General features: G+C 37.9%; 2 protein-coding genes across 5 annotated transcripts in view; one reads left to right on the forward strand and one right to left on the reverse strand.

Moving 5' to 3' along the window:
* Nucleotides 1–269: 269 nt before the first annotated feature.
* LOC135461816 (abl interactor 2-like) lies at nucleotides 270–9,087 on the reverse strand. 4 transcript variants are annotated; one of them, XM_064739061.1, is made up of 7 exons: nucleotides 8,968–9,087; nucleotides 8,253–8,420; nucleotides 6,842–7,030; nucleotides 5,990–6,323; nucleotides 4,543–4,725; nucleotides 3,103–3,303; nucleotides 270–1,962 (listed from the first exon to the last, which is right to left on the reverse strand). In XM_064739061.1, exons 1-7 carry the CDS (start codon nucleotides 9,085–9,087, stop codon nucleotides 1,799–1,801), a joined length of 1,359 nt encoding a protein of 452 aa, XP_064595131.1. In that variant the 3' UTR covers nucleotides 270–1,798. The 4 variants fall into 4 exon arrangements, with proteins under 4 accessions (XP_064595131.1, XP_064595130.1, XP_064595128.1 ...); XM_064739060.1 differs by having other exon boundaries at nucleotides 4,609–4,725; nucleotides 5,909–6,323; XM_064739058.1 differs by having other exon boundaries at nucleotides 5,909–6,323.
* Nucleotides 9,088–9,549: 462 nt separating this feature from the next.
* Nucleotides 9,550–15,923, forward strand: part of LOC135480959 (max-like protein X) — a 28,515-nt gene continuing 22,141 nt past the window's right edge. Inside the window, exon 1 of the mRNA XM_064760893.1 lies at nucleotides 9,550–9,595. The gene's annotated coding sequence lies outside the window, so the exon portion shown is untranslated. The remainder of the gene's footprint in view (nucleotides 9,596–15,923) is intronic.

Raw genomic sequence — 15,923 nt, forward strand, 5'->3', positions numbered from 1 at the left:
CAGTATTCCAGTATAAGGCCACTATTATAGTGGGAGGAAACTGGCACGACCACCTGCAGGTTGCTGTCGCACCTTCCCTCATACAGCTGGAGAGGAAGCCAGCATGAGGTAGGCTTGAATTCACAGCGACCATATTGGTGGGCGGCTCCTGGGTCATTGCGCCACACTGGTGTGCTAAAACCCTCTGTCATGGAGGCCTCTACACTACAATATATTAAAAACATGTCCTTTTCACATATCAATACATGTAAAACTGTCAAATTAAATGGGTGAACAGGGATTTTATTACTTATGCAGGTTATTTTTCCATCTAGATGCAGGACAATTATACCTCACAAATGTTTGAGTACATTTACAATATGTACAAGTTTCTTCTTTAAACATATGATTATATAATAAGAATAAACACATAAACAAACATGCTTAATTGATCATGCCTAAAAATCCCAAAGCTTATAAAGTCATTTGATGACATGACTTAATAAAGTCTTCATCACTTCTAGAGTTTGTCAAATAAATCTTGTTACTGACAATAACCCTGAAAATAACATAAAGTTTAAGCCTGTAAATCCAGCATAGACTTAAACCTACACGACTTGGAATCACAAACCATGATTGCTTGTTCCTGTTTTAACCATCAGGCACCAGTTAGTTGTTTCTCACTAACTCCAGGAAGTAACTATGCATGAATCACAATATTTACAAGTTCATCATATGAGACTGCCCATACTTGTTTTCAGCACAACTCACAGGAAGGTTCATACCATGCTTAATACACTGGTGTCTAACGAAGAGCAACCAAATCAGAGCAGTGAACAGCTTCTGGTTGCTGTTACTTAAAGCACGTTATGATAAATGGACCAAAATGGGTTTTCTCCAGTTACACATATGAAATAAAGCTCAGATCATGAAAATTGTTAAAAATGTACACTGAATGCTGAGAATTAACTTAGGGAAACTACACAAAGCTTTATCAAACGCTTCATATCAGGATAAAAAAATCACACAAGAGGCTAACTGAAACGTGAGGGTGTTATACTTACCTCATAAAACCGGTAGTACAAACTGTCCTTAATATTTGTCTTACACAATTACATGACGTGTTAGCAGACTTTTGCATCTGATAACTCAAGGTAAAGGCTTACGCTTGTACATATCTATGTATGTGCTTGCATTACATGTACAAGAGCCTGTGCCACTAAAACTGTACAAGATTTGTTCATGAACTAGCTTATTATGATAGTAAGTAATAAGTCATAACACACTACGGGAAGCATCACTGCTGTTCTATACTAAAATCAAAAAATCTTGAGTAACATCTTAAACATCCATCAATCAATAAATAAATATATTCAACTGTTTAGCCAATTACTTTATGTTGTATTATGGGTGTCATGTATCCCAACCCACTGAAGCATATAACATTAACAATGGTAACATGTAGGTAGGTTATAATCAGCAAATATAGACTGGGATGTGATGAGATTGCTTTTTTCACTGTAAAATGTTTTGAGGTTATGTACAGATGGAGTCCTGTGAGAAGAGCAAAGTGTATTGGGCACTCTGCTCCTTTCAATGAGACAGCCCTTGGGTGAAATTGGGTCTTAACAAATGGAACACCGATAAAAACTTTATTAGCTGAATGGCATTCTTGCTCTATCTATTCATAATAAGGATAGTGGGACACCAAACTTCCTCAAAAGGGCAAGTAAAATGTATGTATGAGGTGCTCAGGTTGCACTGGTGTTTTGTTGGTCCCTCTGTTGACCTCAAAGCTCTTGTGAGCACTGTTGTCACTTTACATACAAGGTTCCACGTAGTTGCCTGGGAACAAGCCAGTCACTCCATCCATCATGCCTTCCCACCAGTCATCCTCATTCTTTTTGATCACATAAATAACAGAGTTTTCTTGAAATGTAAGCTCATCCTCTTTATCTGCCTGATAGTCATAAATAGCGACCACTGAAAACAAACAGCAAGGATATTTATGCATATGCAATCAACACATACACCATGTGCGTCTTGGTTGGTCAAAACACCACTCTTGTACACCCACTGCCATTGACCTAAATTTTAACAGCTGTGTACACTGTTTGTACATTACACTTCACTTCTGTGAACATCCATCAGGTATGGATATTCTCCTATTACACACAGACATACAGTATATATAGTACACAAGGCCATCCTGCAATAATCAGATGAATTTTTTTCTAGTTTATGCAAAGACATTATGGAGCATTGCTTCAGCAAGACATCTGAGATGTGCAATGTGAAAAATATCATTACATTCAAGGATTAGAAAAATTCCCATTTGATCAGTTAAAACCTTCCACCATTCTAAAAACAAAATAGGAAAACAAAACAAAAAAAAAGCTCAGGATTGCTAGAACGGGAGTTTGGACAAACAAGCACTATGACACAGAAGTCAGTCACCGATGCCATCAATGTGAGTTCAAATTCAGCTCATGCTGGCTTTCTCTCCGCATGTGGGAAGGGCTGCCACCAATCTGCAGATGGTCCCTGGCTCTCCCTGGTTTTCTCTTAACATAATGATCGCTGCCGTCTTGTAAGTGAAATATTCTTGTAAGCAGTGGGTGTAAAAGACCAATTAAATAGATAAATAAAATAATATAACAAGGAGAGATCTCACAGTGAGCGATAAAATCAATAAATGAGGTTCTGTCTTTGAATTCAACTCCTGCCTTAAGTTAGCTTCAAAAGAGTTAGTTTATGAGCATTCCAATTAACTTCACCCATACACCTGATACACACAGAAGGAGTAAAAAATTCCTGAGAGCAGCACTAAACACCAATAAAATAAATAATTATTAAAGATCAAGTTGCTGCTTTAATACATGTACTTTATGTACTACATGTACCAATTGTCAATTCTCCACATTGAAGAGCATTCCTCTCTATCATACATGTACCTGTAGGAGCTACACTATCATTCACAATGAGCCTTAACTGATTGAAGAATTTTCCCTCCCAAGAAACCCAATCCTGTAATAATCAACAACATACTCAGCAAGTCCAACACTAATGTAGTGTATTGTGTATAAGAGCCTGTGTATACATGTAAGTGTAGAAAGTTTTTACCTTTTTCCAGGTATGTACTTGGTACCCACTTGGGCTCAGCGCATGTAAGGTCTGGGCCTGTAGCCGCATAGGGGTCGTCATCTTTGGGAATCACAGGACCTTCATCCCTAGGCATGCCAGGGGGAGGGGCCTGAGGGTAGTTATTGTAGTTGTAGATCCTTGCCTGCTGCTGAACTGGGGGTGGGGGCAATGGTGGGGAGGCTGCCAAGGATAAGAGAACAGATACATTAAAACTGTGAGCGCTGTTAGCATCATCTAATGTGAAGTCGCCATTTTCACTGACAGTTTACTGTCAGTGGTATTAGTAACCTGCGTAGCATGGATTATCCCAAATAGGCTGATATAAATATACGGTCAAATAAACAGACAAAACATTTAAGCCATGAAAACTTGAGACATTCTCACATGTAAAACCACTGGGTTACACTACAATGTGGGGCTATGAAGCCAGTCCACATAGTCAATCTGAATACAAAGCCTTTCCACAAATATAAATGATTTTAAGGCAATGACAACACTATTAAAACAAGATATTCTCACAGTTAACCACAGTAATAATATATATACCCGAATTTATGACAGAACGAAACTACAGCCATTCATACAATGCTACTACAGGTACAAGTACATGAGTATCATGCTATGAAGTGTAATGATCCACTCCTGCATGCATGATGTTCTCTATCCCTGTAAAATGGCACCAGACAATCAAGCCATCCAACACCACCTTCTAATAACACACCAACCACCACATGAACACAACCAGAAATAAAAGCCTGACATACTCAGAACCCGCTAACTGAAACTTTACAATGTGACTGAGCAAAATGTAGGCCTACTGCTGTTGCAGAACTTTGGTACACAAGGACGCACCTGTTATACCGTCAGGTTGAAAAATACAGATATGGAGTGAGAAATTACGTTACGAAATGTGCACTTGAATATATTTTTGAGTTGTCAATAGTACAGTCACAGGACTTGTCTTACAGGAGTGTGATTTCAATGTAAAATAGAGACTCAGTCTGGCCTAATGTTTACATAATACTTAGATAGTCTTCTAATACTGCACTCATTGTTACACATTAGCTGTATGCAACAATAATATAGCACATAAAACAAACCAAAAAACAAAAATACTGATGATGATAGAGGAATTGCGAAAAGAAAAAAAAAACAATTCTGTTAGATAAGCTGTGAGTGCTATGTGATATAATTTATAAGTCACCCTAAAGTAGATAGCGGGATCAACAGACATGTTAGATGTACTCACATCAACTAACTGTACATGTAGATTGCTAGTGAATGGTGACCATGTGTACATAGTTTCTGCCACAGTGCTGCACCCATATACCAAACAATAAGAGCTAAGGGAGGTGCTTGAGAAGGGAGAGAACTGTGTGTGGATCCAAACACAGATATACATATGTACCACCATCACACCTTCCAGATAATCTAACTGATCATGATCACTATCTGTAATGTCACTACAGAAGTCAAGATCGAGACCTGGATCAGTGTCTGTATCGCGTGAGCGATCAGCGGCAGGCTGATCATCGTCGATGTCGGGGTGGGGATACGGCTCCTTACCCAGCTCTGGAGGGGGTGGAGGCAGAGTGTCCACGTCTGAAATAAAATCAACATTTAGCACAACATGCAAGCTGTATGCCTAAACACCGACATGCAGTACTATGAGAAGGCATGAATACATAAAACAGTACAGGTATGCATAGAACAGTTGAGAAGGCCAATAAGTGCCTCTAAATGTGCATTTCAAAGCATGTCGCATGTATGATCTACAGTACATAATGAGTTGTTACTCACAATAAGTTACCCTGGAATCTACTACATTAGAAAGGTATCAAAAAATGCATGGATCTGTCTGTGTTCACATGAAAGCTGCAGAAACAAATTACGCATTTTTCCATCTAGTGATAACTCAGTATTTGGTTTAATCAAAATCTGCAAACTGGTCGCGAAACAAGAAACAGTCATTTAATGGTACACCTCAGAGGTCACATTGTTTACTTAGAAGAGAAGGTCAATACATACATGTTGTTTTTTTCTGGTTTGATACTGGTTTACTGATGCTTTAACACAATGCACCTTATAATACTGAATAAGATAGCAAATCGTGTGCAACATGGTCGCTCAAATGACTGAAACCATGCAATATCACCAATGAAAACTACTTCGTACATGTGAGCACAGTGTACAATTAACACTGATCAATAGCTGATGGCATACGCTTTCTGGTGTTAATGGTGTTTGGGAATGCAAAGTGAATCTGGCAAACAGAAATTTGGACTGAACAATGGGTTGCACACAATAAAGAAGCAAACTGTACATGTACATGTATGTGTACTGTTATACATGTATCCAGCATGTCCAGATAGGGGTGGGAAACTTATTAATATTGTCTATGCCCTTAAGTTTTTTATTCTGTTCTTTACTTACTGTACATTTAACAAGCTCATGCAGAAATTACTATGTCCAACGCCATGCAGTGTTTCAAGCCATCTACAGACATAACAAGCTATACTAACACCTGGTATGCATGTACAAGAACCTCAACTGACATGCTAAGACATGTATTCTACAGCTAAGACATGCAAGCATATACATTCACTGACTTGATTCACTGACATGCAAAGGCTTACAACACAGACATAAATGTACACATATGTATATATGCACGTACGTTGCAGTACAATATGCACATGACTTAAGCTTCAAACAAGCCCATGTACACACATTAATGTTATGTGTAACGTCCATGCTGTCAGGAGCATGCTTCCAGTGAACCTACCCACGTGTCCTTGTGAAAGTGCCTGCATACCGTTAGTATTGTAGCCCAGCATCTGATTGAGCACACTTGGTGAGGGCATACCTGGGGCCTGTCCTGGGTTCTGTGACATGGGCCGTGCCATACCCACTGGGGGCATGTGAACCTGTCCCATTACCGTGTTGGTGGACGCATAGCCTCCCTCACGCCTTGTAGGAGCCCCAGAGGCCATAGTGTAGCTACCAGGCCCGTAGTGACCAGGCACTGCAGGTGGAGTGACATGCGGGGCAGGGGTGCGGTAGTGCCCTGACTGACGCATGGTGCCCACTCCCCGACCACCCTGTTGTGGTGGGGTTGGGGGACGTGTGGTGGGTGCCTGTCCTGAACCTGTACTACTCACGGATGATGCCCGGCTGGTCCGTGGGGCAGCTCCATGGCTCTACAAGATAACATCAGCCAGAATCAAAGACAAACAGAAATGGCAGAGAAACAAAACAAAAGAAGTGCAGCAATGTTACAGAACAAGAATATAAGTGTGAAATAAAACTTTGTGCATTTGATTATGACTATTCTTCTTCACCAGCATTACAGTAAGCACAGGGAAGATAACTTCAGAAAGAAATGGTTGGCGAGATTGGCTACTCACATGAACATAAAACCTAAACAGTTAACATACTAAAGCTGACATGTAATTTAACTTTGTAAAGCATGTATTTTGAAAAAAATAAAATTTATTTATTTGACTGGTGTTTTATGCTGTATTTGAGAATATTTCATTAAACACTGGCAATCAGCACTGTGGTGGGAGGAAATCGGGCAAAGCCCAGGGGAAACACATAACCATATGCAGGTTCATGACAAACATTCGCATGTATGATCGCATAGGAAGCCAGCATAAGCTGGATTTGAACTCACAGTGAGCAAATTGGTGAAACTGCATTGAAATTCATGACTTACCCTAACTCCATGACCAATCTCATCCAGCGTTCCATAGTCAATGGGTTTCCTTAGGTATTTGACAGGTCTTTCCTGCTGCTCAGGAAAGATGATGCCGTTCCTGACACCTGGAGGACGGCTTGTTGTCTTGTTTGTTGTTAGCACTCCTATCTCTCTACGCGCAACCTTTTCCTTATGTATCATGACAATCTAGAATACACAAAAGGCCTTCATGAACATGTCACACATTACGTGCATGTACCAAAAATTAAATATATGTCAGTACATGTACATTCAACAATACATTGCAGTTTATTAATACTGAGTGCAAATTACATAATAATTGTTCACCAAGGCCATGATGGTGAGTAACCTGTCAGATGATATGCACTGACTACATATTCATATACAATATAAACATTTATATGTGTATCTCTATTTAGTCTTCAAATGAATGACACTGATCGTTGATTACTGTCAGGTCTTCAAATTAGTGCACTGACATAGGTAGCTTCACTTTTGAAATCAGCAATAGATTCCTTAATCACACCACCAAGGCTTAGATCAGTTAATACAGCTGTTGCACTTAACTGTACTTATTGTGACGGGTGCTATATGTTTTGATGTAGCACCCGTCACACTAATTAGCCATTTTAATTATCAAAAAAAGAGAAAAATAACTCCACCATGTTCATGTTTTCTTCAAGTTAAGTTAACATGAGGAAACAAAGCAAAAAATTTGTATGTGCGTATTGTTTATATGACATTTAAAAACTTCATTCAAATTGTGACAGGTGCTACATAATAATTTCAAAACTTTAATCATTAAAATACTAAAACTTAACTGAAATTGGTTCAAGTTTTCTCTTTACAAAGAGACTAATTACAAAGAGACAAATGTTTGAAAATATATACACAAGTGTCTTGTATCTGGTGTTAGACTTAAAAAAAAGAGTGAATTTCTTAAAAATAGCACTCCCAATATAAGTCCTCATAAGGGGTGCCACTGTGTATTCAAAATTATCTTTTCGAACATTCTTAGATCAGTTACATGAACTTCAAACTTTTTTATTTCAGACAGTACACAATTTATATAGCAGGATACAAATTTAAATATTAGCACAAGTGAACAAGTGGAATTGACCATATCTTTCTGTTATTTCACATGTGACTGACTTTAAGTACTTCAAACAGTCCTGAAATTATTCTCACTGTCCCACATAGGAACAAATGTTCTGGACTTTCGTTTCTTCACATCAGTCATGCCTATTTTGGCACTGTCTTTGGGGAATAACTTGTCAAGCAGTAATCCACTGAGAAAACGTTCCTTTAAAGTTGTGCAATGGACAAACTTAGTGCACACTGAGATCCTGTAAGTACTCCAAAGATCAACTGGTCTAAGCCATCATACTACTGTCATAAAATGACTAACCTGGTTGAGATGATTGACACTTGACTCCATGTCAGCCAGCTGATTCTGTTGTAAGTCCAAGAGCTTCAGGAAGTTTGTAGCCAGGTTATTGATCTGATATGCCACACTGGCCAAGGAATGGTTTGCATAGTTTTTTGTTTCCTCAAAAGCCTTTCTCTTGTCGGCAGCCTTAACAAAAAAGGGAGATATACAGCAATTATTCAACATATCCTTAATCACTAGAAACAGATGTTTTTCAGACCATAATTCTTCAATACATAAATTCGTTTCTGCCTATGGGCTATATCTAGGAAACGGTCAAGGGGACACCTTTCAAATAGTCAAAAACATGTTTAAGGCAACTTCTGGTGACTGAGAGAATGCTAGGGCTACACTGCTTTAGTTGTTATACTTAGGCTATTCTGTGGACCAAATTTATGGGCGAGTGTTACCCGATCGAGTATCATCATCAGATGGGAGACAAGGTTTGATCACTGATCTCATGTTGAGATAGAACTTAGCCGAGCGTTTAATAGATACTCGGAACTATGGTGTGGTCCGTTCTATAGAAACCCAACAATAAGGACGTCGGTTATAGATGACAGATTGACTTCATTGTTCTGAAGAGAATCAAAATGCATTTTACAGTTAGCCGATTGGGATGTGTCACAGCATCAGGTTCGTGTCGGATATACTGCATTTTAATCACTGTGTGGTAAGCGTATTATCTACGTACCTGCAGATAATTGCTTTCGCAATACTGTGCCACTTTTTCCAGATTGGCATGACTGTCCTGAAGACTCTGGCGGCCTTCTGGAATTTCGGCATCAATCAACTGAAGCAGCTCTGTCGCCATTTTTCTGCTACATACATACAACTTACAAATACAGAAAGACCAACTATTTCTATAACCGAAAATGGACTGACATCATTCAACGATTTCAGTAATGTTATGATCCCACATAATTCGGTATTTTGGTTAGCAAAATCACTGATTTGAAGAAGAAATTTGAGAAGATGGCATACGCGTTATAGATTTTACAACGAAACTATAGTTAATAAAATAAATTTAAAAAATGACGAACACAGACATCCAGTTCCGCGTCTTAGTCTGTGAATATGAAGGAAAACGAGTAAGCTATACCAAGGGCCATACTAGAAAAAAGGTAAAATGCATATGGTAATTGTTTTCATTTTTGGCTTGTTAATGTGATCCGAGAGGCAGAATAGAACATGGAAAAACAAAATGACTACATAGTCCGTTTTCGTATCAATGTTTGTTGGTTTTTGGTATTTGAAGGGATTCGTGACGTCATATGTGGAAAGTTGGATGGCGAAAACATCAGTGAAGTGAGGCATCTAAGGTAATTTTTGAAGATAAGCTGTTTCTTGTCATTCTCCGCTCTCAACGCACAACACTTTTTAGCTCACAGAGTTATGCTGTCTTTAAAAAAAAATGTCATTTTATCCCTATTCTGGTGTGAGATCGGTAGGTTGGAAGTTTGTTATCGGTGTCGATGGGTTTGTATGTCACTGTTGGTATAAAGTAATAGTGCTCGTGTCCCTACGTAAAAACATTGTGGTGTCACTGTTGTTATCAGTAGGCCTACACATTCACTCTAGTGTCATTGTCACATACGAACCATATTGTCAACTGGCCTGATGATACCCAGGGTTTGTGAGCATATACATGTACATACAGTAAGTACAACTGAAAATACAGCACATTTATTTGTTTATTTGATTGGTGTTTTACGCCGTACTCAAGAATATTTCACTTATACGACGACGGCCAGCATTATGGTAGAAGGAAACCGAGCAGAGCCCGAACGAAACCCACGACTATCCAGAGGTTGCTGACAGACCTTCCCACATACGACAGTAGAGGAAGCCAGCAAGAGCTGGACTTGAACTCTCACATTGGTGAGCTAACCAACTGAGCTACAGAGGCCCCCAACACAATTAGGCCTTCTACATACAGCTGTAATAGTAAATTATACCACCCTAATTCTAGCCCAAAGCTAAGCTGACATTTCTATCATAATACCCAGCTTCGGGCATATTTACTTCCACGTGGACAAGGTTACCCAAAACACTGGTTCGAGCTAACTCACATCAATGTTGGGGCAGATAAAGAGTGTCTGTCCGTGCTCACAGTTGACTGAAATGCTCATGTTGACCAGATGTCCTCTCTTCAGATTGCTAGTATATCCAGCACAGCTGAAAACTACATGGCCATTGTTGCCAGGCAAATAACACAACCGTCTTGTTGATCTTGCAAGTTCTTGATTACGAGTGTTACCACGCAAGAAAATGATTCAGTTGTACTTGGGTCCTTCAGATGTAAAGAGGTGACATTTGATAGGTTTGTTGTTGACTTCGCAAGGACCTGAGATCAACATGGCTGTTGTGTTATGTGCCTAGCAGCGATGACCATATTGTTTTTGGTTCTGCTGGATTTACTAGCGATCTGGCGGAGATGAGCATTTCAGTCAGCTTTGAGTACAGACAGGCACTTTTTTTCCACCCCAACATCGATGTGTGATGGACAGCACATAATGCAGGTACGGTTATATGACAGGTAGCATTGTTGGCATCGGGGCTCTTATCCTTTAGGATGAAAAGATGGCTCGTTAGGGCTAGCTCAAACCCTATCTTATATTTGCTATCCACCGACAAGCCGGAAACTTGTCAAAGCCGGCATCAGTAAACCATCTTTCAACAGTAATCCAGCCGCTTAAAGTTTTGAATTGGGTAAACCAAACTAACTTCCGGCAGGGTGATGGGCCACCTAAATTTTATCCAACCCAACTAACACATGGGGTTCGAGCCAGTTTTTTTTTAGTGAAATTGTCTGCATGGAAGCCCATATGAGCACAGCTGAGCGTGTAGGTAGGAACATCCAGCTTAACTGTGGGCTACTCTACTTCTTCTAAGTTTGGGACAATTATTAGTACTGTTGAAAGTAAAATACTACATTTTTTACCAGCTTTTTGGAAAAGTGAAGGTATGAGTGTGGTGTTCATTAGGTGGTTTAACCATGTGAGAAAAAAGAAACTCAATATTTCTGCTACAATTACATACATATTGGCAAAAATGAGCAGACCAGGTGTCCAAAAACTTAGAAGAAATAAGGCATATAACACATATATGAGGAAGGAGTCCCTAATCTAAATGGCGAATGACACCAAATTACATGTACAAGACCAGTGGAACATAATTAATAGCAACTTATGTGAACAAAGCAAATGACAGCCAGTATTATCACACTTATATGGCAAGATCATATTCCCCACTACTCTGTGGCATATATTAACAGCTGGCACTATAAGAATAGAATAAAACTGATATCATTTGTCATTCCCCTTTCTATGCAATTGTAAACCTGATCACTGCTGAATGGTGTGGATATCCTAAAGCCTGCCATTCACCTTTCTACATCGTTCCTATAATTATGTATCAGTACCTCATGGTTGTGTCAGTGTCATTCGTCATTGGTTTCAATTGTCAGTCATCATTCGGATTTAGGACTGTTATATGAGGATTGTTTGGTGGAGTTGAAAGAGCCAACTTTGAATAATCAGCCATAGTGAGATGGTCTTGATTTACAGAGCACAGTTTACAGAAGCTCTGGATTTTATGTGGCTTTGATGGCATTGATTTTACTTATCTTCTGAGTTTTCTGTGTAAAGCATTTTGTTTAAATCCTCAGTTTAAGGAACTTAATTTTGTTAAACCTATATTGTAGAAACAATAAAAACTTCAGATTGTGACTGTATATTAGATATATCCCAGAAGTGTATTGACAAATGGAAAAATCTCCTGGAAAATGTTGTTGGTAACCTACATGTATGTTTTCAAATCAGCCATCAGTAATCAATGGTGCTCTAGGCATTTCCATTAAATCAGCATTTATTGCTGTGCAGACTATGACAGAAGTCTGTCTACCTCCAGTATCTTCTAGTCTATAAAACAGGCATTTGTGAAATATGAGACTAGTCAAAAACTGGACATTAACATCACATGGGAAAACTAGATATAGCATATTTCTTGGAATGCACATGTACTTACAGAGTACTGTTGGCACAGTTAACGTTTAACTGAAGGGGCTGTCATATGTTGCCTTTTCAATAAATATTCACATCCATGACATGTAATTTGGGATTTTAATTTTGTAATTTTGCATATTTGATTTGATTAGTCGCATGTTAAACTCAAGTCTCATGGAATTTAGATATGAACTATGATGCATTCATAATGGTACTGTAATTCTTCAACGTTGCAAGGTGTTTGTTTAAGCCTATTCTGAGGACGTCATTCTGTGTAGACTGATAAAGTTATACTTTTTGTGAAGCCCTGAAATTGGACAACCCAACTATTGTGGTTTGTCTCCAAAATCAAATGAATGCTTGAAAGCAGCAGTCAGACCAGCAAGCACTAGATTTTAGCCTAGGACCACATTCATAAATTGACTAGCTCACACGTTCAGAACAGAGTGAGTGAAGGCACAGTTTCTGTCAAGGACCTGTTGTGACCTGATGTCCTGTGGATATTCCCAGTAGGTGATTTTGTTTTTCAGTATTAGTTTGATTGTGCTGACAAAATAATCCTGGCAATGGAAATTATAATGGCAGATATCCAAGAAGGAGCAGGTTCAAATCTAGATGTTGCTGATTCGGCTGTGGGTGTAAATCATGAGGTCTGGGACGTACCTGGCATGCCCAGCAAGGTTCATGTACAGGTCCATAAATGTCATGGGTCATATCTTAAAAAGCAGTGTATGTATTTAGCTCAGGTTTAATAACACAGTAATGCAAATTGGATGTTCTGTTGTACTTTTTGATGCACTATGTACTTATCAATTACTGTAAATTACAAAACTTATGACTTTGATAACCTCTAGTTTGATGAATATGTTGGAATCAAATGTTAACAATCGTATCTTTGAAAGACTTGAGGTGCAATTGTGCATTCTAGCAAAGCACCATTCCATTGTTGATGCTCTTCGTTCATATTAATTACCGTAAATTACAAAATTTATGACTTATCTTCTTGTATACTGGAATCATTCTGAAAGTGAATGTTTAGGATGGTTTCAGGTTTTGACATTGGTCATTCAACAACATGAAGGGAATGTTCATTTGTCGTTGTCTGTTGATTGCCATGAATTAGAAAATTAGTATCTTATGTTTTAGAATGAATGTCAAGGAGAATATCTTATATGTGATATCTCAAAAAGTACTGACTGTACTGATTTTCAACATTTTACATACATGTGTACACATGTAAAACACAATAAAACAAGTGATATTCCATTATTGATGTCCTTCATGTGTGTTAATTAACAAATATTGCAAAATTTGTATATATATTTTTGCAAACCATCTGTCAGCCCATCTGTCACAAGATTTTCTGGACTTTTTTTGTTTAAATTGTTCGTTGTATTGAATGGGAAATTAGCACAACTTCACCATAACAAGTTACAGCTCAGGTTCATGATTTGGACTTCTAAATCCAATTTGGACAGAATGAAATCAATATTTTTTTTTCACTGATTTGAAAACCTGATAAACATGATCATTGACTTTACCATGAAATTATAGTTTCATTGTTGATTTGTTTTGACAGTTATGACAGTTTTTGTTCTGTTGTGGGTAGTATTCTGAGGGGACATGGACATGTATTGTTTTTGCAGCACTGTCAGAGTGTTTGTTTTCTAATATAATGGTTTGAAATTTTGCGCACCAGCAGCTAAGTATTTAACACTAAAAACTGTCGCGCAAATGTTTGATGTCTTACAAACACAGTCTGAAAAAACGTTTTATGATGGACAGATCGGTCTGTGGACTGAGGGATAGACAGATTGTTCATTTCACACAGTCTGCAGAATTAGAGAATATATCTTTACCCCACGTGATCATTGTTGTCATATGAAAGGCGGAGTATTTTGTCTGATGCAGGATAAATGTGAATGTCATATTGGGAGTATCTGGACTATCATGGTGATGTACATATGTACACGTACTTCATACAGTGTAAGGAGTGTATACATGTACTGTATGTACACACACTTCATGCAGTTTTAGGAGTGTATACATGCACATGTATGTACACGTACTTCATACAGTGTAAGGAGTGTATATATGTACATGTATATGTACACATACTTCATACAGTGTAAGGAATGTATACATGTACATTATATACCACACTTCATGCAGTCTTAGGAGTGTATGCATACACATGTATGTACACGTACTTCATACATTGTAAGGAGTGTATATATGTACACGTACTTCATACAGTGTAAGGAGTGTATACATGTATATGCACACGTACTTCATACAGTGTAAAGAGTGTATATATGTACATGTATATGTACAAGTATTTCATACAGTGTAAGGAGTTATACACGCACATGTATGTACACATACTTCATACAGTGTAAAGGGTGTATACATGTACATGTATGTACATCTACTTCATACTGTGTAAAGAGTGTATGTATGTACACGTATCTCAACATGTAAGTTATTTTCTTGCCAAGAGTGAAGTCTACACGGACTGCATACCTGACTGTACAGTATGTGTATCATGCTTTAATTTGTTCAGTGTGTTTTGGAGAGGGATGGTGACTTATCTCCCTTGACAAAATTAGATCTGGTATGAGCTGGACTATTTCTGCTGGCTTTGCGCACTTTTTTAATCATATTGAATAGCTGTGTTACATGTAACTGCATTTACATTCCTTTCATTTACATCATGACTGGCTTGTATAATTGTTTTGTATGTGTGCCTTATGCTACATCTGGTTTGTTATGAGCCAAATAAAGGTAACATAGTAATAAAGTATGGGTGTATATTTGCTTGTCTGTAACATACTGAGTATTGTAACTAATGAGCCAAACCACCAGTATTACTTTACCTCAGATAGAGTTATGGATAATAATGTCAGTGTGGTGTTGATTCATCCTGTCCTGGGCTTGTGTGACCTGTTTAAATTGAACTACATGTGGGCTATCTCTACAGCAGGCCTAACCTTGGCCTTATCACAATCAACATAGATAAAAACATATGCCATAAATTTTCAAGTTGTTGTTGTATAAAATGTGTCCAGATTTACCCCATACAGATCTGTGCATGTAGGGGCTCTGCTTCAGAAGTGAATTATCGAGAAACACCTTGCCTTTCTCTTTGCCTTTTCCAAATGCATTTTTGTGCACATTAATATCCTATTTTAATCATTCTTTAAATTCCATTTCAAAACTGAAACATCATTTTCAACAATTTTAGGTTCACAGTTTTACATTTAATAGTACCTAATGTCTACTTGTTTCACCAGTAAATTCATAAACTTTGTTGTTTTCCATTAAGGCTGATTCATTATCTATGCACTGTACATGTATTTTATTGAAGTGTTAAAATTTTTGTTTAAATTTGTATACATGTCTGGCACATATATTTTATGGATGACTTCTTGAATCTAACTCGTCAGGTAAGATCTGGACTTTCATGATTATCGTTTTGCAGTTTCAGTTTAAGTTTATTAAGGCAAAATTATTAAATTGTTGTTGCTTTGTGAGTAATTATTTAAAATTTTGTATTCATGCATGTATATTGATATGTATAGATTGCATAATACACTAATAGTGCATTAATAGACTAATACACAAGTACCGGTAGTACTTGTGT

The sequence above is a fragment of the Liolophura sinensis genome, chromosome 1 (assembly GCF_032854445.1).
Source record: "Liolophura sinensis isolate JHLJ2023 chromosome 1, CUHK_Ljap_v2, whole genome shotgun sequence".
Taxonomy (NCBI): domain Eukaryota; kingdom Metazoa; phylum Mollusca; class Polyplacophora; order Chitonida; family Chitonidae; genus Liolophura; species Liolophura sinensis.